We start from the raw sequence: 23,564 nt of genomic DNA, 5'->3' as shown, positions 1-23,564 counted from the left end.
TAAGCAGTGAATTTAAATTATGAATAATGATTCTATGAACATTTAAACTTTCAAAAAATTAAAAATGTTTAGTCTTTAAGTTAACTTCAGAGTTAAGTTTAAATTAATGATATGTTTATACAGTTCTTTGATGAAGTAAGAGTATTGGGGAAGGATGTTGCAGTTTCATGTGGCTGCCTATTAGAGGTGGTGAAGCCTTTTTTTAAAATACTTATTCTGGTTTTTTTTTTTTTTTTTTGATTTATAGATTATTGATAGAGATGTTTTATCAGCGAGAAAGGAATGATTAAATATTCTGATGTAAGCAAATGGATTGTAAATACTGTAAGCGTCTTCTTCCGTGTGATAAAACTCCAAATTATCCTGTGGATTATTTAAAAAAAGGTCTGGATTTAACCCCTTAAGGACCAGCACGAAGAACAAAGCGCAGTTACGGGACTGGACCCGCTGAAATGGACCGTCACCACCGGCCCGTGCATTTTCAGCAGTTAAGCCAATTAAAAAAAAAAAAAACAAAAAAAACATATAAAATCAGCATTTTGATATTATGACTTCAATTTTCGAAGTTGCGTATTTAATGTACTTGTTTTTAATGTGTATTAATATAAAGAATATCACATTAATAGAAATAAATTAAAACAGGCAAAATACTAAAATCATAACTATACACATAGAAATAAATACTATAAACATGAAAAAAAATTTACAAATACAAAATTAAAATTAAAAAAAAAAAAAAAAAAAAAAAAAAAAAAACAAGAATTACCTGTAAGTAATTAAATTCCAATTTAAAAATTCTGCTGTGTGTGAAATAATTCAAAACAAAGATCAGCACACAGTCCTACGTTGCATATTTTGCACTCAAAATGCGTTGTTTGATTTCGCTTTACCGTGGTTTTAGCGCACACAATGCATCATCTCCTACCTTTATTACCTTTTCCGTCAACGTAAATTTTTGGAAAATGTCTTCCAGTTAGACAGAAAGGTGGAATGTCCAGTGATTTTGGACGAATTTTTAAGTAAGGTCTCTGAGATATGGCTAACAGAATGAAACTGAATATAACCCCAAAACTTCTTCAAAATACACCCAGAAATATTTCATCCTCAAACCCTGTGTAACATTAGGTGTATATTAGAAAAGTAATTATTATATTTTATTTAGTAATCAATAAAATATGGAATTTATAAGTGTACAGCTCTATAGTTTTTCTATTCTTGGAAAGTGTTGAAAGCTGTGTTGATGATAAATTCATACAAACTCTGTTTTTTGTTTTAAGATTTTAAAAATATCTCGTATGTTTATAGATGCGGCAAATGTGCAGGTTTACTTAGACCCCATGTTGTTTGGTTTGGAGAATCTCTTGATCCAGATGTTTTAATGGCTGCCCAACATGAGTTAGACCAGTGTGATCTGTGTTTAGTTGTGAGTATTAATAACTTGGAATTTTTATACTTTAAATATTGAGGATTTTTAAGTTAAAATTATTAATTCTACATTAAAATATGGTAAGAAAATGTAATTTCAACACATCATAAAATTGCAATATAATGTGATGTATTGTTTTGATTTAATTTAATGCTTTGTAGATTAAATGTTTGAGGTTTTAAGGGCTCACTTTTGAAATCTGCATTCTAACTTTATTTCATGATTTCATAATCAGTAGTAGGAAAGATTTAAAAGTAAATCAATAAAATATTAAAAGGATAAGCTTTAAATACTGAGATTTTTTTCAATAAGTAGACATACCGAGAAGTATTCATTGGAGTAGATAGCTACTAATAGGATAATAAGCCATCTCATATCTGACGACATTCCTCAAGATGCATTCCCCCTCAAAACATAATCAGAGTAAATTCAAATATCATATTAAATTCTTGAATAATAAAATGACACAAAATTTTTGAAAATGTAAACAATTAACTAGAAAATGAGAGAATTTCGGAAAAATGTCTAAAGCCTATTTTTATAAAGATGCAGATTAATGCATTACTGAAAAAGAAGGAAAAATTCAGGTGGACTAGTGAAGATATTTCACGTTGCATTGTCATAAGACCTCTGTCATCTTAAAGCTATGATTTTTGGAAAGAAAAAAAATTAAGAAAAAACTGGAATATCTTTGCCTAGTATTAGCAAATTAAAGAAATGGTGTGCTAAATTTTAGTGTAGTCCAAGAATTCAAAGTGATGTTCTTACTCTAAAGAAGGAAAGAGGCGAATATTTGAATTCTGTAGAAAAATATTCGTTCTCAGTTTCGACGAAATGCATATAGATTGAAAACTCTGCTGTGACTCTAAACTGGACCAAGTTCTCGGTTCTTTTCAAAATGTGCAGTTTGTTTTAATCAGAGGTCTCGTTTCGCGCTATGCCTCAAATTACTGAGAAACCACGTTTTAAATAAAGGATTTGTTTTAGTAGACGGAACTGTTTTAAATTTTGACATTATTAAAGAGGTTTTAAATAGAGATTGAGAAGAAATCAAATTGTGTCACAAACTAAAACCGAATTATTTGATGATCAAGGGAAACGAGAGACAAAAAGTCGCACCAGAGAAAACATTATTTTCAAAAAGTACCGCAAAAGGTATACGCCACCTTACAGAAATTCAAAAAGCATCTGACTTCTATGAGTTAATCGATAATATCTTTGGTATTATGACTAGTACCAAAATAGTACCAACAAGAATAACAAGTATTTAACAAACTAATTTTGTTAACTACTTGTTAAAGTTATTCTTATTGTATCCTTTGTAACTAATTATTGATTAGATTTTGTGCTAGATTATTCTAGATAAAATATAATAGTATAACACATCAAAGTAATTGGCATAAAAAGACCTACCTCCTTTACTCACACTTTTCGAAAAATTAAATAACTGTTTTAGGTACTGTGAGTAAAGCTATTTTGTCAAAATTAAGGTAACAATATTATATACATTTATTTAATTGTAATATAGATACAAGTATAAATTACAAAATTATTTAACAAATATCTATTATTATATTGAATCGGAAGAGAATTATAATAATGTAAAATTTACATTTAGGCAAAAATCAAACGTAGGTTAGCAGAAATGTTGCCATATATGTCATATATATTTAAAACTATGTTCAACGTAAAGTCGTTTTTTGAGTAAATTTAAATAGCTGCTATTATAGTTATCTTAGAAGCAGTATAAAAATTATCTCAGTTAGCCTGCAGATAAAGAAATGATTAGAAATAAATGTGCATTAAATAAAAAAAAAAAAAAAAAAAAAGGAACTTTATGTTAAAAGAGTAGCACATTTTATATATTATTTTAAAATTGAGTAAGTATTATTAAATTTTTTAATGGTTCAGTCTAAAATGCATAAGGCAGTAACATTGTCTCTTCCAAATTATAGCTATCTTTCACACACAGCTTATTTTAAACGCTGGTTCAAAAACGCTAATTTCCAAACTGTGGATTGCATCTCCGTGCTCAGTGTCATCATGACTACGTCATCACTTCTCACTTTCTGCTTCAGGGGAAAAAGCTCTATGAGCTAGCCCTTCTGTTCTAAGTCCTGCTTAGCACGTAGTAACGGAATTTGAAACCTACAAAGATTGTATTAAGATATCTAGCGCCGGCCTCAGTAAGTCTTAAGTATATGTGAGAATTTATTTATTCAGGACTAAGATAAGCCTTAGGCATGTTCAAGAAATAGATGTAAGTATAATAAATAACTAAATTAATTCAATTCAGGCTTAATTATCTCTGTGTGTGATACAAGCAAGGAAAAATTAACAGAACAACTTATCTTTCATCATCAATCTATGATACATAACCAGTAATGTATAGCAGATGCTATTAAGCTAGGCTAAAATTATACTTTTCTGAATCCAAAGAATTTCAGTTAATATAGCAGATTGCACTGTTCCTTAACTTTCTGATTTGATCAAGCTTATTATTTTTTTGCAGGCTGTTATTATTACAGCAATTTTATGAAAATTAAAGTTTCAACTTTCGATAATGTCGAAAAGAGTTTCGAATTTTGGAACTGCAACAGGATCTACAAAACGAAAGTATGTTTCAATGCGTATTAAACAAAAAGTGGAAATGCTGCAAAAAAATGGATAAAAGTTTCAAAATTATACGAGGAGTATGGCATTGGAAAGTCAACTGTACATGACATAAGAAAACAGAAAAAGGAAAATTTTGAATCTTTTGTGGATTCCGATACCCCACTCGCAATGAAGAACATAAAAATTATTCGTTATGCTAGTAGTGATGATGGAATGGGTCAGAAAGAGTTGCAGCGAGAGTGTGCCATTGACACGTCCAATGCTAATGGCTCAAGCCAAAATATTTCATGAAGAAATGAACTTAAAAAATGAGTGCACATATTTGACAGGTTGGTTAACCAAATTTAAAAATCACCATGCTATAAGGCAATTAAAAATTTTAGGTGAGAAATATTCAGCTGATACTGAACTATTTGCAGATGAATTCATTGAACTCATTAAAAGAGAACAAATTTACAATGCTGATGAAACTGGTCTCTTCTTGTACATGTACCACATAATACCTCTATAGAAAAGGTTCAAACTGGTGCCAAAGATTCCAAATTGAGACTAACAATTTTAGCGTGCACTAATGCTACAGGAATGCACAGTGTAAACATTTTGTAATTGGAAAAAATACATGACCTCAAGCATTTAAAGGAGTAAAGATTTTCTCCAGTCATACAAATAAAAGAGCATGGATGGTACAAGCATTAATGAATGATTCGTTTGAAAATCATTTCATAACCAAGGCTCGGCAACATTGAAATTTGGTTGGTTTACGTGATGACGCAAAAATTTGTCCTGATTGTAGACAACTCGATTGTAGACTTCGGCTCGTACTTTGCTTAAAGTTTTAGTGTTATTTTACTAAAAAAAAAAAGGTTTTAGTGAAAGATAATGTACCTGTATTCTTTTCTACAAATTGTTCAACCTGTGGATATTGGAATAGTGTGCAAGCTAAAATGCAAATATAAAGTAGCATTTTTAAAATCCATGTTCAAGAATTTAAAAAATAGCATAAATCTGCTATGTGGAGCATCACAAGATCTTTTAAGGATGTGTCTCCAGGTACTTTAAAAAATGCTTGGCATAATTTATGTCCAGCATTTCATGATGAAGATGATAGCTGCGAATGTGAAGGTTTTCAGATATCGCAAACCAAAGGTGAAATTTTCCAATTAATGGATTTTGTAAAGAAATATGGAGAAGCAGTAATAAATGACGATGATATGCCAGATGTTTTTCATTGCAATGACAACGCCCCAATCATCGGACCGTGAAATCTGTAGTATGGTTCTAGATCCAAAAAATACCGCTGCCGATAGTGGAGAAAGCGACAGTGAGGTTACTGAAAACGAAAAATTTTGATTTGGAAATCTCAACACAGAAGTTACAGGACTTCAACAATAGATCTTTGTAACTGAACAAGAAATTGTGGCTGTCTATAGAATTAAAGAGAAAATATTAGCACAAAAACTGAAGCAACTTAAAACAACTTACATTGAAAGGAATGTTTAATAAAGTGAACAAATAAATATTAACCTTTTTTTTTTGTTGTAAATTTTGGTACCTTTAAAATTATAAATCACATTTCATATTTTTAATTTTATAATTTCTGTATGCTATCTTACTAGATTTAAACTGATGATCTAATATCTGGAAAAATCTCGAATTAGGAATGGCCCGTCAAGTGTGGATTTCAGACTTTGTACTGTATTAGTGAACACAAAATTTCGAATAAAGTAAAAAAAAAAAAAAAAAACTATGAATAATGCATTAATAATTCTAAAAATAGAAGTAAATTTCACACAAATAAAAATCTAACCCTAACATGTACAAACTGTGAAGAGAATATTTTGTGGTTATTAAAGGTAAAAAAACTTTAGAACAGTATTGGTTTGTCTCAGTATATTTGAATAGCATTTTCTAGTTAATTTTTTGTGCCATTATTTCATTCCAGAATTGAATATATTTATTTGAATTTGTTTTTAATTTAATAAATATTGCTACTGAAATTATGTGGCTTATAGAGCAAAATATTGTTTATGAACTTGCACTTAGAGGACTAAATTACTGTATTGAACCTCTGTGCTTGGGTCGGAAAACTCCATTTGCAGAAAAAGTATAGTCTGTTTTGCTGAAATTTTATCTTTTGGTAGGATTTTGCTGTAGTGTCTTGCTTATTAAATGCTACATGGCATACAGGCAACCGAAAAGCACAAAAAAGGTCAGAAAATTTTCCAATAAATAAATAAATAAATAAAAAAGAAGGTATGTTTACATGTGAGAAAACTTAGCAATATTTCTTTTTGTCTTAAAATCTGAATTGATACTCCCAGCATGTTTGACTCTACCATTAGTAGATACATATGGTAGACTCTCATTAGGTATCATCTATACAGTATGTTTCTTGACCATCCGTACACAATGCCTGTATAATCTTTTTAAAAAATAATTACTGTATTTTTATAGATGGATGTTTATTATAGATTTCTAGTCATCTTAACTAAGAGATGCATGCTTTGTTTTTAAATGTTTCTATACTTGTTAATTTTTTCACAGCACCATTAAAAACAATGGACTTCAGTTTGTTTCAGCTGTAATGTAACAACCATGTTTATGGTTAAAAATCATTTAACTGTGTTTAATATCAAAAGTACATCTATTAAAACTTTACAGACATAAGACTATTTTTAAATGATTGAAACTCTTGTGACTTCTTTGCATATTTTATTTGAACTGTAGATTGGCACATCTTCAGTTGTTTATCCAGCTGCAATGTTTGCTCCTGGAGTAGCTGATCGTGGTGTACCAGTCGCAGAATTTAACATTGAGTCCACACCAGGAACAGAAAATTTTGGGTAAGTCAATATTTTGCATTATTAATCCCGCATAATATATCCCCTGTTTACATAGTTATATTTCGTAAACATAAAATGAAGATTTTTCCCTTTATTCTTCAAGCGGTTATGTTTGACATCAAATTCAGATAAACCTATCCATCTAAAAAAATCTCTTGCTGATTACAGTCTGCGGTTTTGTATTTATATACAAGTCTTACAATTGCATTAATTGATTCTTAGTACATTTGTGATTTCATCACTTTTATGATAATTACATATATAATGAATTTTTATTAGGTTCCACTTTGAAGGATTCTGTGGTAGCACATTACCAAAGGCTTTGGGAGTTTAGCTTTGGAGTAACTGACAATGCAATCCTAATAGGACTTTGTAGCAATCTTCAACCTTGACTGGCATCCAAGGCAGATCTGCACAGGATTCCTGCCAATACAGTAATCACTTCGAGTGACAGACTATCTTAATGGTGCCTAAGTGGATCGAGCTTGCTAGAATTCACGAAATTCACAGATGATGATTACTAATTATTTATCTTCTGTGTTAGAATATTTTGAAACACACTTTTTACAGGTGATCACTCAAAATTATGTGCATTTTAATGCCTACAACCTGTGCCTGAAATTTTTTTTAATTTTATGACCAGGGAACATGGTATAAGATAATTTAATGTACCTAAGGGAAATGTGAGGATACACATTTCTGCTAGTCACCATATAATTTGGTGCATATTCAAGTAGTTTTTTTTTCAGTCAATTATGTAATGTTTTTGAAATTACAACTATCAGTTATGTAACAAATTCTAAACCATGAAACACTTAGTATATGTTAGATTTTGCCATTAATAAAATTACAAAGTAAATTTGATAAGTCTTGAATTCTTTTTCCTTTTTCTGGAAATTCAAAGTAAAAGAAAACTCACTTTGTAAATATCTGTTTAGAGTGAATTTTCAGTAAAACTGTTGAAAGGAAAAAATTGTTAATAAAATTAGTATTAAATGTGTTATAAAAAGTTCTTTATACAATCAATCATTTAAATAAATACACAAGAATCATTCAACATTTTATTAAACTTAACATAAAAACCAATAAATGGTTCATTCATTAAAATGTATAAAAAGGTTTTTTTCCCCTCCGAATAAAATATTTATACATTACAAAATAGTAAATAATTAACGCTTTTTAAAAATTCTAAGGTCACTTATTAAGAATTTCTAATAAGTTCACGTTTCATATCACGTTTTTTGTGTTCTGCTTGTTCCACTTTCTGGCTTCTGTTAAAAAAAAAAGTTCACAAATTAAAATCTAACTTAAAATGGAAGATTTTCGACAAGATTTTAATTAAAACCATGTATATCAATTTTCTTAAGATAACAGTCAAATAATGTATTACTAAATTACCTCTTTTATTAGTTTCAAATTGCTTAGTAAAATTCTTGCTGCATTACTGATATGTTTAAATCTGTCAGGACCTAAATGTATTCCACCATACCATCGAGAAACCACCACCAAAACATCTTGCACATCCAATATCTGAAATGGATTAAAGGGGGAAAAAAGGGTATTTCACTTAGCAATTAAAAAATAAGCATTTTACTCGTAAAAGGAAAATAATTAAAATTTACATTTCTCACACTATAAAAATTTATTAACTCAATGCACTTAGCAATAAAAGCATGACTGCCTGTGTATATAAAATCGGCCAACCTACAGATAAAACAGTCAAAATTTGATGAGAGACTAAAAATGAGAGTCTTTATAATAGTCAGTAGAAGAAACCACATTTCATTAAAATTTTTTCATTTGTGTCCTATTTATATAAATAGTCATTTGTGAAATTATTAAATTTAACACTCAGCCCAATTTTTAAAACTAGTCTGGAAACATGTCACTAACACAGTCATTTAACCTTCAGGTCTAAAATAATGCCATTAAAATGTATAATAAAATATAAATGTGTTTGTCATTTTAATTTTTTTTAATTCTGAATTTGTGGTTAAGTTGCATAACAGAATAAGCAAATGTCACATTTCTGAAATGATTTAGGAACCATTTATTTTGCTGTTTCAGTGATAAAACTGGCTATTTCTACATTTTTCTTAGAAAATGGCAAATCAGTTCAGCAATTCAACTGGACTGAATAATTTAGTGAATGAAGTACGACATCCTCAGCTTAAAATTTAAGGAAGATGCATAGTCCACCAACAATGAAAGAGACCTGAGAAGATTGTGGAAAGTATTGTAGAATGACCTGGAAATGTAACGCAAATGAAAGTCTTCCCGCTTATCATAAAAAAATTACAATTATGGTTTGTAAAGACTATATCCTCAGTTCAACAAAATTCCTCATCAAATTACACTTATGGCTAAAGAAAAGACCTCTAGAAGCTGATTTTATTAATGGCAGTGGAACTGTAGCGGCCTTGACATCTGCACAATGTGCTATTTCATACATTTAAAAAAAATTCATATTTTAAAGATTTTTGCCATACTACAAAAATTGTTTGCTTACATGAACTTACTTCCACAAAGCACATTAGCCTCCTAGAATAGCTGCTTCTCGGAATTGTTGTGATGTCGCTAAGATTCCGAGCCATGAGTGCTAAACATGAAATACATAACTTGCATTAGGTATGTATTGTGTATTTTGCCAGTTTATTTGTTTATATTTAAATAATTTCTCCTTATAAATTTATGGAGGTGAATGAAAAACAAAGGTTGATATGAACCAAAAAAAAAAAAAAAAAGTACTCATAAAAGACCAAGACAAAGATGAAAATAACTAGATTCTAAAAGTGGTAAATCTTTTGCTTCTGTCGGTCATACATATGGCATAAACAAGTTTGCAGTTTGTTCAGTTTTGAAAAACAATAAAATTATGGAAACATACCTTCAAGGTTTGTTTCCAAAAGACACTGTGTAATGATGGATGAAATATAAAGGTATTTTGTATCTCGGAATGATGATGAACATCAAAATGATATCCGTCAGATTTTTTCAATTATTCAAAAATACTGGTCATCAAAGTTAAAGGATAATGACAGAAATAAAACTTAGCTGATATTTAATGAAAAATTATTAACAGAAATTTGTACAAAAGCATTAGTTTATATAAATTACAACATTCAGTAGTTGATTATTTACAAAATATTGAAATTAAAACCAAATTTATGGTATTTGAGAAATGATGGAAAAATGAAGTCACCTTTTGTGGAAATTTTTTTTCTTTAACACTCCAGACAGATATCCATACCTCACATCTTGATTTCATAGACTAAACACACAATTCCACAAGACTTGATGGTAATGTTGATCAAGTCTTGCTGACACCACCTATGCTCAATGAGGCCGAGCATTGTCATCCATTAGCAAAAACTCTGGGCCAATAGCACCTCTAAACAGTGTAACTTGGGGTTCAAATACCTCATCCACGTATTACCGAGCAGTTAACATCTTGAAAGATATGCAGTTCATTTGTCATAATTCCTCAAAGCATTAAACTGCGGTCACAGAAACTGGATTTCTCTGGCAAGGGAACGTGAGATGCATGTACCTTCTATTCTCCAGTTCAAAACACTTACAGAATCACTGTCCAGACTACTTCTGGACTCGTATTAGATAGTTTTCCAAGGAAAATTTGCTCATATACTCATTACACATGGTAAAAACCACAAAAATGCCCATGCAAGCTCGTTCGCCACGATTCAAACCCTGGACTGAGCTACTATTGTTCAACGATTTTACTGCTAGCATGCTAGTGAGCCCCACAGATTTCAGAAATGCAGGCACGGGGAAATGCCAAGCATTTAAAATTTTCTTTATTTATCTCCTGATGGTAAGAAATATTAAAATCACAGTTATTTTTATTACTTGAAATAAATAATATGAATTCAAGTACCATATATTTCCGTGTGTGTATAAGCCAAAAATTTTAGGAACTTTATGGTGGTCAGCTTGTGTATGGATTCTTTTAAGTTATCCTTCAAACTTTTAAATTACCACTAATCTCACAAAAAACATACATGCAAGCAATAAATCACCAAATATAGTACTTTATAATTTCTTTCACTAGCTCAGATATCACAGATCATATACAAGACAAAAAATAAATTGAACAAATATTTTAACTTCATATAGGGTTACCAGAGTTTAAAACTATCTATCACTGACATTAGTCATTTTACGTTACAATGATTTGTAGAAAACTAGAGAATTCCCCCCCCTCATTTCAGCTTAATGTAATTTTGGTTTATTGACATTATAACTTACTTGAAGCAAATGTAAAAGAACAGAGCCTGCTTTTGTTTCGCCATCGTCTTCACAATCTTGAATAAAAGTTCCCGTTTTTCCTCGAGCAATTCTTCAAAAAACAAAAGGGAACATATATGTCATATTTTAGAATAATTATAAAACTTTGTTGCGTTTATATGTAAATAGCTTTGTAGTTAAAAAAAGGGGTTTTTTTTTGTACATTCATTAAAAAAATAATTTAAATGAATGTTTTAGGAAAAAATTTTTTCATTAAAAGATTATTTTCTTGAAAAAATATGTGTTTAGGTCAGTAGTTTGTTTGACATGCATATGTAAATACAATAACTGATCAAATTATTGTATCAACTTGTTTGGCAAAATTTAGAAAATCAAATTAACAGAACTGCCTCACATAACATGACAAAAATGTTGCCATTGTCCAAAATACTTAAACCACTGAAAAAGGAAATCAATTCAAAAGCCAGAAACAGATGTTGGAACTGTGAATAGTATATTTTAAAATTCACTTTTTTTTACAATGGTATGTATATGTGCTATGCTATGTAAGGAACTATACTACACAGATGGTGGGACTTCAAAAGCTGAAAACTATTTAAGTAATGAGGGGCAATATTGAATGAATGAAAGGCAGATAAAGAAGACACCAATATTATAGCACAGTCAATTTTGCAAATATTTCACTTAGAAACAAGTTTACCACATACACTGACTTAAGAGCAATCTGAGAAAATACACTCATATAAAAGAATTATTTCCATTATCACAAGTTGACACAACGATGTGTGCTTTAATTGAGCCTGTCCAAAAAAACTTTTGCTGAAAGAAATAAAGTCTGCTTATATGAATGGGAAAAATAAATGAATAAATAAAACATGAACAGAAAATGGCTGGAAAAGGAGATATTTTTCAATGACCTTAATCTCTAAGGTTCCATAGAATGCAGTATATCAAAGTTCCAATTTACCTAGAAAGTCAGTGAATATATAAACTTTATGAAAAAGTCAGAGAAATTTAATGAAAAGAACAATAAAAGTCAAACCTCTGAAACAGTAAAAAATTTCACATCTTAAAATAGTAATTTTTGTAAAATTCAAATTATTTCATGAAGTAAATCAAGGAAAAAATTATCTCAAAAAGTTACAATCGAGAAGGCTGACTTCAATGAATGAATATTTCAATACACAGTATTTTTGGAGTTCTTCAATAAAATGCTTAAATAAATGCAGCCAGCTAGGCATAACTTAGTAATTTTTTATAAAAAGAATGATGAACTTATATTGAAAAAAAAAAAATTATTACAAATGTAAAGCAGCAATAAACACCAAGGTGCTGGATGTCCACACGTCATTAAAGAAAAATTACGTCAGAGACTCTCCGATGTAAAGTAAACATAGTAACTGAATAAAAGTAGGCAACTGAATAAATTGAAAAATTGAATTAGAAAATGTGTTGTACAATCCAAATCTAAGAAGAAATTTACTATCGACAGCAAGATTAGAAAAGGCAGGTGCCCATCTTGTAGGTTCAAACAGGAAGATATGGATACATTTTAATAACTACAATAGATTATGTTATACAAGACAATATGACGGACTCTATCTTGTAAAACCACTTAAGTATGCAACAGATAAAAAGGAAGCTGGTTATGGTACGAAACTGGAAAGTTAAATAAAGCAGACAATGGGAAGCTATGGTATCAAAGATTTTGCCATGTAGATTTCGATTATATATAGAATACTAGTAAAAAAATCAAAACATGAAAGGTTTACCAGAAATGGAAAAACCAATGGAGATGTGCAAACTGTGTATTATTGCTAAATCTAATAGAATAAATTTTAAAACTGTTCTGTAAGAGATCCAATAAACCATTGTAGTTCGCTTATTTTGACATTTGTTGCCTGCTCCCAATTCCATCTGAAGGTGGAACTAAATATTCTTGCATTTTTCTTTTCTGACACCAGTTGTTACGTTATGATGAAGTATCGAAACACACTTTAATGGCCGGTATTAATCAGGACAACTCCAAAATCTCGTTCACAGTTGTCAAACTGTTGTAAACACGCTGACACGATCAGCGACATAGCCTTCACGTTATCAAGCTATTATGGTGGAGACAGATTCACTGCAAAGCACCAGAGTACACCTCCCGACTCTGCTTAGATGTTCTCGGAACTCCACGTACTCTCAAGACTCTCCACGCTACAACTAGTGATGCACTCGACGACAGAGCACAGCTCCTGACTCTTCGGTTCAGTCGTTCTCGGAGCTTAACACACTCCCTCAATGATGCACTAAGAGACTCTTCGATGCACTCAACTAGAAACCAGGGTTCGTACGGTCCTTAAAAGTCCTTAATTTTTTCAAAAATGATTTTTGGTCCTTAAAAGTCCTTAATTTTGGCCAAAATGTATAAAAGGTCCTTAATTTTGCTCATTTGACATTTCTTATCATTTCTAATGATTGCCATTCTAAGTGTGAATTACGATTTCTCATAAATATGGAATTTAAATTATACAGCTCTTAACCAATCTGTTGGCGGATTTGCGTTGCAAACGATAAAAAAAAAAAAAAAAAAAAAAAAAAAAAAACAATTAGCTACCCGAACGAAAGTATCGGTGTCTGGTTAGCTATTCACCCAATCCTTCGAAACAGGCGTTATCCATAAATTTAGGCAGATTGTGACGAAAGCGTGAAGCCGGAAGTTCTTTAAGAGGCGAAAGTGATGATGAAGGTGCTCGAGAAAAAAAAAAAAAAAAAAAAAAAGGGGGGGGGGGATTCTGAAAATATTTGCCAAAATTAGAGCAATCCCAACCTGGAAGCCTACAACCCTTCCGACGCCAATAAGAACGAGATGCCTGGAAAGTGCATTTTCGATAAACTGTGGCTTCATCAAGCTGACTACAAAGACTGGATATTGATGGATGGCAATTCTTAAATGTGGTCTTTGTCTGAAACAAATTGAAATTTCTAGAATGGGAGAGTCAGCGCTGAAAATTCCCATGAAAATTAAGTTTCGTTTTATCATTTCAATTTGTTTTTACACGGTTTTGCTTAGCTTAATTTCTGTGTTTGTTTCAATTAAGCCATAAGTTAATTTTTTATCACCTTCTACGGAGTTTATTCTCTTTTGCACATATAGTAATATGTATGGGATATCGGGATTATGAGTTTATTTCTGCAGAGGGTCTGTTATCAATTTCGCGGGAAATCTGTTGACTCCATTTCGATTTTAGGTCGCCAAGGGCAAATTCGGTAATGCTAGCCTATAAAAAGTGAAGTTCGGAAATACGTTTTTAAGCTTCAATAGACAATTAAGTATTTGGTTTAAACCTATGTTGTTGATAGTAATGCATAATTTTTGCTAATGGCGATACAATTATTAGTTGAAAATAACTAACTAATTAAAAAATTTTTAATATTTAATTAACTTTCATGAATTACTAAAGTTATTAGGTAGAAGTTTAACGGAAAATATACATTCCGTATTATATATATATATTTATATATATTTACACAGTACAAAGTCCGATGTCTGGACTTCGGCGATCCCAGATTTGAGATTTTTCCGGAACTTAGATCATTTTAAATCTACTAAGATGGCACGTAGAAATTATAAAATTGAAAATATGAAATCGTGATTTATGAAATAATGAAGCATTTATGATTTAAAGGTTATCAAAATTTACAAAAGAAAAGAGCTTAATATTTATATGTTTACTTTATTAAACATTTCTTTCAATGTGAGTTGTTTAATTTGTTTTCTCTGCTAATACTTCAGACTAATACTATAGACATATAATTTCTTGTTCAGTTATTAAGTTCCATTGTTCAAGTCCTGTAATTGCTGTGTCGAGAATTCCGAATAACTTGTCAATCAAAATTTTTTCTCTTTAGTAACCTCTGTGTTACTTTCTTCACTATCGGTAGCTGTATTTTCTGGATTTAGAACTATACTACAGATTTCGCCCTCCGTTAATTGATTGATGATTGGGCATTGTCATCGCAATGAAAAACTTCTGTTTAACTTTGCTAAATTCTGCCGCCTGGTGCGGCCATGCGAGCTCTTGCGCTGGTTCTAGCTTTATGTGAATAACAAATCAGTTATTCTTAATTCAAATAGCACTAAATATAATCGTTTGTCCTATGAGTATCATTAACAAAATCTATTTTTAGCATAAGGAAAGAAATTTCTGCTAAATCTCCCCTTGTCAACATTTTAGCGCATTAAACTTAAATCTGTAACAAATGTTTCGGTTTGAGATTATGCCAAGGAGATACGCAGCTATGGAGTCAAGTTACTAATCACACAAATTTATGCTAAAATAATTATTTCTTCAATAATGAGATATTTTATTTAGCGCCAAACTGAGATTAAGAATCGGGATTTCCGACATGTTTTTTTATGATGAGGAAAAAAATCTAATGCGCATGCGTAAAGCATATCCCTTCCCTCCAAAAAAGCCCTAAAAAATTGGTTGGTGGTGGCTTTGAGGTTCGGATTTTAGATCATTCCAGATATTGGATGTCCGGATCTCGGAATTTGTACTGTATATATATATATATATATATATATGTACTGTATATATATAGATTTCTTATTATATATATATATATATACATTATATACATATATGTGCGATACTTAATTTTACTAATGCCTTTCATGTAATGCCCCTTTTAGCTGCAAAACATCATTCCCTTCTCAACTGCAGAGTTTCTTCTAACAGTATCATGAATTTTGTAAGTATCATGAAGTTAGAAGAACCATCTACTGGATGTATGTTGATCTATGTTGAATTAGCATTTACATCTAAAAAGATGTAACTGCTAATTCAACATCAATAAGTGTAGAAAATAATAAAATCAATTCTTTTCTTTTCAAATCTGAAGTTACAGATGCAGAAATATTGTGGGCTTTTAAGTGCATCAAAAGCCACTATTCTTTTAAATCGTGTGATGATATTGGGCCGTTATTCACTAAAATGTTCCCGGATAGTTCTATTGCAAAATAGTTTTCATGTGGTGAAAAGAAGTGTGCTTATATCTGTTATTTTGGTCTTGGCCCTTATTTTAAAACTTTGTTACTAAAGCATTGTAAAAATGCTGAGTTTTTTTACATTACTATTTGATGAGACTCTTAATCTGACAAATCAAAAGAAGCAACTAGATATTTATGTGAGGTACTGGCATCACAAAAATAAGATCAGAACTCAGTACCTTACTTCTGCATTTATAGGGCATGCAACAAGTGGAATTATTATCCAAATTTTATGAATGTGTTGAAAAACTAGACTTGTCAAAACTCTTACAAATATCGATGGATGGTCCTGCAGTAAATTGGAAATTTTATGATTTATTGCAACAGGACTTGACAAGGAATATAACATTCAATGCTTGACATTAGGGACATGTAGTTACACATTCTTAACAATGCTTTCAAGCATAGGATGTCATCCACTGGCTGGGACATTCCATCATTCTTATCTTCCTTATATTGGATTCTTAAAGATTCTCCTGCAAGACGTGAAGATTTTTTAAGTATATCTGGCTTAAAAAAGCTACCTGTGAAGTTCTGCTTTTACCGATGGTTGCAAAATGTCCCAGCAGTTGAAAGAGCCATTGAAATATGGGATGACTTGCTACTGTACATTAAAGTTGAAATGGGGAAGTTTAAAAAAGTTCATCGAAATCCTTCTCAAATACGAGGGCTATCCAGAAAGTAGATTACGTTTTGGAATAAAAAAATAAACAAAGTATAGGAAACAAATTTTATTATATACAGATGAAAGCCACACTCAAATACTACTTTTCTACATAGTCACCATACAAATTAAGGCATTTATCGTAGCGATGTACGAGCTTGGAAATTCCTTCGTCGAAAAATTCGGCCGCCTGCGCCTTCAACCACTTCGTTACCTCTTCTTGCAGCTGTGCGTCGTCATCAAAACGCTGCATAGCCAGCCACTTCTTCATTGCTGGGAATAGGTGGAAGTCGCTCGGTGCCAGGTCGGGACTGTACGGCGGATGAGGAAACAACTCCCACTTAAAAGATTCAAGAACTTTACGAGTGACATTTGCCGTGTGGGGCCGGGCGTTGTCGTGAATCAACAAGATCTTAGAGCTCAACATTCCTCTGCGCTTGTTTTGAATTGCTCTTCTGAGTTTTTGGAGAGTTTGGCAATACCTTTGATAGTTTATTGTAGTGCCTCTTTCCAGGAAGTCCACCAAAATTACACCTTTTCTGTCCCAAAAAACAGTCGCCATCATCTTCCTTGCCGACATTGTTTGCATGCATTTCTTGGGTTTTGGGGGAGAACTTGTGTGCCCCCACTGCATTGATTGCAATTTCGTTTCACAGTTCACATGTTTCACCCATGTTTCGTCACCAGTAACGATGCGATCGAGTAAAGAGTCACCATCCTTATGGTAAGCGTCCAAAAAGTTCAACGCTGCAGCCATTCGCTGATTTTTGTGGTCCTCTGTCAAGATTTTTGGAATCCATCTTGCACAAAACTTGTGGTAACCAAGCTTTTCGCTGATGATTTCGTGCAACAAACTTCGCGAAATTTGTGGAAAACTCAAAGAAAGTTCCGTTATTGTGAAATTTCGATTTTCACGGACTTTAGCATCGACTTTTTCGAGAAGTTCGGCGGTCACTATGCTGGTCCCACTTCGATCTTCGTCGTGAACATTGGTTCGGCCATTTTGAAATCTTATGACCCACTGACGCACTCCACCTTCAGTGATAATGTTGTCCCCATACACTTCACGAAGCTGCCGATAGATTTCTATCGGTTTACAGTTTTTTGCAGTCAGAAACCTTATTACTGAGCGCACTTCGCAGCTCGCGGGATTTTCAATTAACGCAGACATTTCAAACCGTCACAGTATCTGAACGGAGCACAGCACGAACCTCTCACTAGCACGGCTAGATGCAGACTGAGCTGCGCAACGCTCTGACCCCAAGATGGCCGCGCTAGCCCCGCCCCTAGCGGACACAGACGGAAACGTAATCTACTTCCTGGATGGCCCTCGTATTTTGGAGGCAACTAAAGATAAAACATTTCTTATAAAATTAAATTTTTTTCTCTCTCTGTCGAAAATATTATTGCCTTTCCTTGAATATTATCAAAGCGATAAACCACTTATTCCCTTTTTTGCTGAAGATATCTTAAAACTTGTAAATGATTGCCTTCACTTTAAAATTAAATTTATAAAGATTTTCTGCTTTAGTTATTTTTGAATATTCTAGTTTCAAAATTTTAATGATCCAAATTGTTATAATGATAAAAGTAAAGTTTATTTGGGATTCATTGCTGAGCAGTTAATGAATGATAAATGCCGCAAGAAGGACATTTCACAAGCTGAAAGTTTTGCATTGAAACAAGAAGGTCAACAATGTGTCTTAACAATAGTACAACACTTAATGTCTAAATGTCCAATAAATTTTTCTCTTATTCGAAATGCATCTTGTATAGACCCGCGATTGATGGTTAAAAGTCCAGAAAAAGCCCAGAACAAAATGAAAATAGTTCTAACGGTATTAATGCAGAATAAACGTGTTTTACAAGATGATTGGGATGAAATTCTGCTGCAGTTTGGAGAGTTTCTAGACAAAGTAGTTAAGACAAATTTACATGAATTTTCTACTTTTGATCCTCAAAATCTTTCTCTTGACACATTTCTCACTTCTTATTTTCATGATTTTCACTATTCAAAAGTATTGAAAATAGTGAAAATGATTCTTATCTTGTCACATGGACAGGCCTCTGTGGAAAGGGGCTTCTCTGTAAATAATGCAATTGAAATTGAAAATTTAAGTGACTCATCATACATTTTTCAACGCACAGTATTTGATTACATAAAATTTTCTGGAGGTGTTCTTAATATCGAAATTAATAAAGAAATGAGATCAGCAGCAGCTTCTGCAAGGTCTAAATATATGCAGTATTTAGAAGAACAAAAATCTTTAACTAAATCTGAAAATTCAAAGAGGAAACGAAATATCATTGAGGAAGAAATTGATTATATGAAGCAGAAGAAAAAATTTCTTCAAAGGGACATTAGAGATATTAATGAAGAAGTAGATGCTGAAGAAGTAGAAGCAGATGAAGCTGAGACCAGCATGAACATTGATTTGTTTATCAAAGCAAATGAACTTAGAAGAATAGTTAAAGAAAAGGAAATAGACATAAATAAATTAGATGTTAAAATAGCTGAAAAGATTTCAGATTTAAAAAGAGCACAAATGTTTTGTATCTTTTATTGTACAGTTTATTATTCTAGTATCTTTCAAAAAACCAAGGAAATAAATTGTATGTTTACAAATCAGTTATTTTAATCTGCAAAATATTCTTACAATTGTGATTATAATAGTAGTTGACAGTGTTTAAATAAATATCAAATAAGTTAAATAATAATCATGTAAATCTCTAAAATAGTGACTGTTATTAGTGTAAAATACACTTATACATGTTTTTCAAGAAATTATGTTCCTAATTTAATGTTATCTACTTCATAACTTGTAGGGAGTTAGTTTAATTTTCAAAATTGTTTTATGGTAAGTATTAAATTGAATTTAATAATTGTGCATAATACACACTTCTGTTAGTTTCTTAAAGTGAAATTACAAGCATGAAGTCGGTTGTATGGATAATTGCTTTATTCCATTCATTTTTTTGTTTGCTGATAGGTCCTTAATTTTTTCTTTGATGGTCCTTAAAAGTCCTTAATTTTCATGTAAGGAAACTTGTACGAACCCTGGAAACTCGGCGCTAGACTGTGCTAGACACTCGCTCAATGACTGACTATCAGCTCGCTAGACAAGGCACATACTAACTGACTGCGAGCCAGCAGGGTTTATATAGCTTTCGGCTTGTGTTTGAGAACATTCTGGGCTAAGTCGGTAAGAATTCGTTCCAGAAGGTTCTCCAACCATCCATGCTATATAGCCAATTTTGTCACCACATGGGCAATTTCTGGCCAAATGTGGGAACCCTGCCTTTCCTTGCTATTTTAAGGCAACCATAAACCTGCTTTGCGGGAAAGCTATCCCACCGCACCTATACATTTCATAACAATATCTTCTCACTATCATAGATGGCTATAGTAGATTGATAACAGTATGTAGTACGAAAAATAAAAATACAGTCAAAAGTCTTTAATCCGGACCTCAAAGCTATAAACTTTCTACGCATCCACGTTTAATGTATAACGGATGGTATAAGCTAAGCTAAAATTATCTAATTATCTATTTCAGTTAATGTTGCAGATTGCGTTGTTCCTTAATCTTCTAATTGGATCCGGTTTATTATTTTTTGCAGACTGTTACAGCAATTTTATGAAAGTAAGCTTGAACTTTCTATTATGTCAAAAAGAATTTCTGATTCTGGAGCTGCCAAAGGATCTACAAAGCGAAAGCATGTTTCGATGTCCATCAAACAAAAAGTGGAATTGCTGCAAAAAAAAAATGGATAAAGGCATATCCTTTGTTTCTCTAACCATTCCGAAATCTGTTTATCAATTTCACCCTGCTCTGCGCGGGGGGGGGGGGGATGTCGCAGCACGCAATGATCTATCAGCACTATCCTTATCTTCGGGGCAGATGTTTTTGTTTTATTCGGCTAATAATTCCTTACTGAATGGAGTATTTCATCTCGATGTACTCCGTCTTTGATATATTTAAATGAAATTCCTCATCATTATAAATATCACGAATACACATCAAATAGTTTTCTGATTGCAATTTTCTAATTTCGACTATGCGTAACGTATGCTTTACGCATGCATGCATTGAAAGAAATGTTTAATAAAATAAACAAATAAATATTAAGGTTTTTTTTTTTTTTTTTTTTTTTTGGTAAATTTTGATACCTTTCAAATCATAATTGCTCTTTATTTCATAAATTATGGTTTCATATTTTTAATTTTATAATTTCTGCATGCCATCTTACCAGACTTAGATTGATGATCTATAATCTGGAGAAACTGATAATCCGGAATCGCCGAATCCCGATGAGTCCAGATTAAAGACTTTTGACTGTAAATCATTTGCTAACTTTAAGAACTATCACAGGCAAATGGAAAAATTGACAAACAGATGTAAGTATGATCAGTATATCAGTACAGATGATCAGTATATGCACCGATAATGGGGTGAATTCCGTAGAAAGGGAGATATATAACTGCCTACCCTTTTTTTGTGTGAGTATACTATGACCCGACATAACTAGTAACCCAGATAATTATTTTTCTTAGTGGCAAAAATGAAATAAAATTTGTTGAAATTGAATGGCTTAAATGGTCTCTTGATTATTTAAATAATCTTTAAACTGGAAATAAATGGAGTAATAAATAAAAGTGAGCACTGGTTCAATAATTTTGTTAAAGGGCAATGATCTCCTTCCATATAACATAATTTCACTTTTGTAATACCATCCTAAAAATAAAATAGATCCCTAAGTAGTATGCATTACTACTAAACATGAATTAATTAACATAATGATTAATAAGTTTGAGAATAAAATAAACTGTATGCAATTTATCATGTAGCATTTAATATTTTACATATATAATAGTTGGACATATTTGAAATAATATAAGTGACATTTACGTTTTACTAACAGTTAGCTTTATGTTGATTTTTTTATGTCCCATTTTATCACATACTTGATCAATCTAGAGGTTTAGTAAGTAGCAGGTAGATTTTTATGTCAAACAGCATAGGTTAAAATGAAAAGTAAGATCATAATTAGCATGATTCTTAACAAAAGACAATGTTGTCACCACTGCTGCTTGTCTAGAGAGAGATCTGCTGATTAGAACTAACCTCAAAGGCCTGATGTAGGCACAGTTGGCAAGTGTTTGCAAGTTAGTCAGGCTCTGTTTGATGCAGTTAGTGTAGTAGTTTCATGTAGAGTTCCAGAGGTTGTAACACAGTTAATATACATTAAGGTTCCAATAAGCCATTAAAGCCCCAAAGGTGATAAGTTGTTTTGTATTGTTTTAAGTCTCACTGGATTGATTAATCTTGTGACCACAGTGAGTATTAATGAAAGGCAATAACTCGCTTTAATATGTAGAGATAATTTTTAAGGGTAAGCAGTTAGTTTAAATAATTAAATTAGGTAGTTAGATAACCTTAGTCATTATGGATTCACATAGCCCCTACTAAATTTTATTTTTTAACAATATTGATAAAAAAGCCCTATTAAAATCAAAAGCTAATAAAATTTCACAGGTTAAAATACATGTAATTTCTGACATTGGTTCTTAAACGATATTAGGATAATTACACATCAAAAGCTACCAAATATTTATGTTTTGTAACAACACTCAACAAAATATTTATTCGTCATTTTAATTTGAAGCCTTCCCAAACATTTTGGCTAGTTTATATCGATTTCCTTCTCTTTAAGCATCTTTTATAACAATTGAATATTTGTCTCAATATGCAAACCAATGCTCTCACTAAGTTTCTGCTTTATCTTCTAACTTGTCAACCTCTCTACAATATACCTACGAGGGTTTACTTGATCTGGTAAAAGTCAAATAGTACAAAACCCCTGACAGATGTGAAGCAAATTATCACTATGTCTGAAAGTAACTGCAATATCAGACAAAGGTTTAAATAAGCCTCTTATTTAAAAAGAACTTAGAACATAGAGGCATGTTCTGATGCCAACGAAATCAATTACAGCTCATGGTGACACAATTAAACAAAAGCAGTAAAATTCAAACTAAAAATGTGGACTAGTGGTCAAGGATATACGAAATTATAGAAATGGGAAATTATAGTAACGGCTGAAATCATAAACAATTGGGTATTACATAACAATAACTGCACATATCTTTGCAGAATAAATTTTTTTATATGTTCAGTTTCTTTCTTCAACATGTTTCCTTTTCATTTTAGAATTTTTGGATTTAATTAAGGATTTCTGTCATTCTAAAAAACACTAAATGCATTTAGAATGTATAGAAAAGCGGCTAACTTTATTTTAGTAATATGAGCATTCAAAAGAAATATGAAATATATATGGTAAAGGCCAGTTACAGACTGGTGTGGCAGAATTTTTAGAATTTAGTGACACACCGAACAACAAAATCTAGAAATGGCAAAACTTTTACAATTTAGAGCAGGCATTGGTAGCAGAATTTAGAAAGACACTAGGCAGCAAAATTTAGGATCCACAGAAGGAAAATGCCTAGTGCCACACAGGTGAGAAAATGCCTAGTGTCAGCTCTGTGTATGATGCATTATGACATATTAGATGAATCTTATAAACTGTCAGTTTTCAATTTGTTTATTAATAAAAAAATACCTTTCTATAATGAATGCCCATGTGATAAGACCAGAAGCATTTTTGATATTTTTCATGCTTGTGTCTAGTGAAAAGTAGAGAAAATAA

The 23,564-nt window shown here is 31.6% G+C and overlaps 2 protein-coding genes across 14 annotated transcripts in view; one reads left to right on the top strand and one right to left on the bottom strand.

The window, feature by feature from the left end:
• LOC118205669 (NAD-dependent protein deacylase sirtuin-5, mitochondrial-like) overlaps positions 1-7,752 on the top strand; it is a 31,582-nt gene extending 23,830 nt beyond the window's left edge. For all 5 annotated transcript variants that reach the window (XM_085817602.1, XM_085817599.1, XM_085817600.1 and 2 more), the window contains 3 exons: positions 1,306-1,423; positions 6,770-6,885; positions 7,165-7,752. In XM_085817602.1, coding sequence (XP_085673728.1) covers positions 1,306-1,423; positions 6,770-6,885; positions 7,165-7,219 — 289 coding nt within the window. In that variant the 3' untranslated portion in view covers positions 7,220-7,752. The remainder of the gene's footprint in view (positions 1-1,305; positions 1,424-6,769; positions 6,886-7,164) is intronic.
• A 172-nt stretch (positions 7,753-7,924) lies between these two features.
• The window catches only part of LOC118202798 (protein IMPACT-A-like), a 65,234-nt gene continuing 49,594 nt past the window's right edge, over positions 7,925-23,564 (bottom strand). For 3 of the 9 annotated variants that reach the window (XM_035375007.2, XM_035375001.2, XM_035375013.2), the window contains 3 exons: positions 11,152-11,242; positions 8,284-8,415; positions 7,925-8,156 (listed from right to left, as the gene is read on the bottom strand). In XM_035375007.2, the coding sequence (XP_035230898.1) occupies positions 8,118-8,156; positions 8,284-8,415; positions 11,152-11,242 (262 nt within the window). In that variant the 3' untranslated portion in view covers positions 7,925-8,117. Of the gene's footprint in view, positions 8,157-8,283; positions 8,416-9,394; positions 9,485-11,151; positions 11,243-23,564 lie in introns of those variants that run through there. The other 6 variants (XM_035375026.2, XM_035375018.2, XR_015041395.1 and 3 more) reach the window with 6 other exon arrangements.

Source organism: Stegodyphus dumicola, chromosome 5 (genome assembly GCF_044657685.1).
Source record: "Stegodyphus dumicola isolate Sdum_Otavi_A_Nest chromosome 5, ASM4465768v1".
Classification (NCBI taxonomy): domain Eukaryota; kingdom Metazoa; phylum Arthropoda; class Arachnida; order Araneae; family Eresidae; genus Stegodyphus; species Stegodyphus dumicola.
This window is presented reverse-complemented; position numbering and strand designations above follow the sequence as displayed.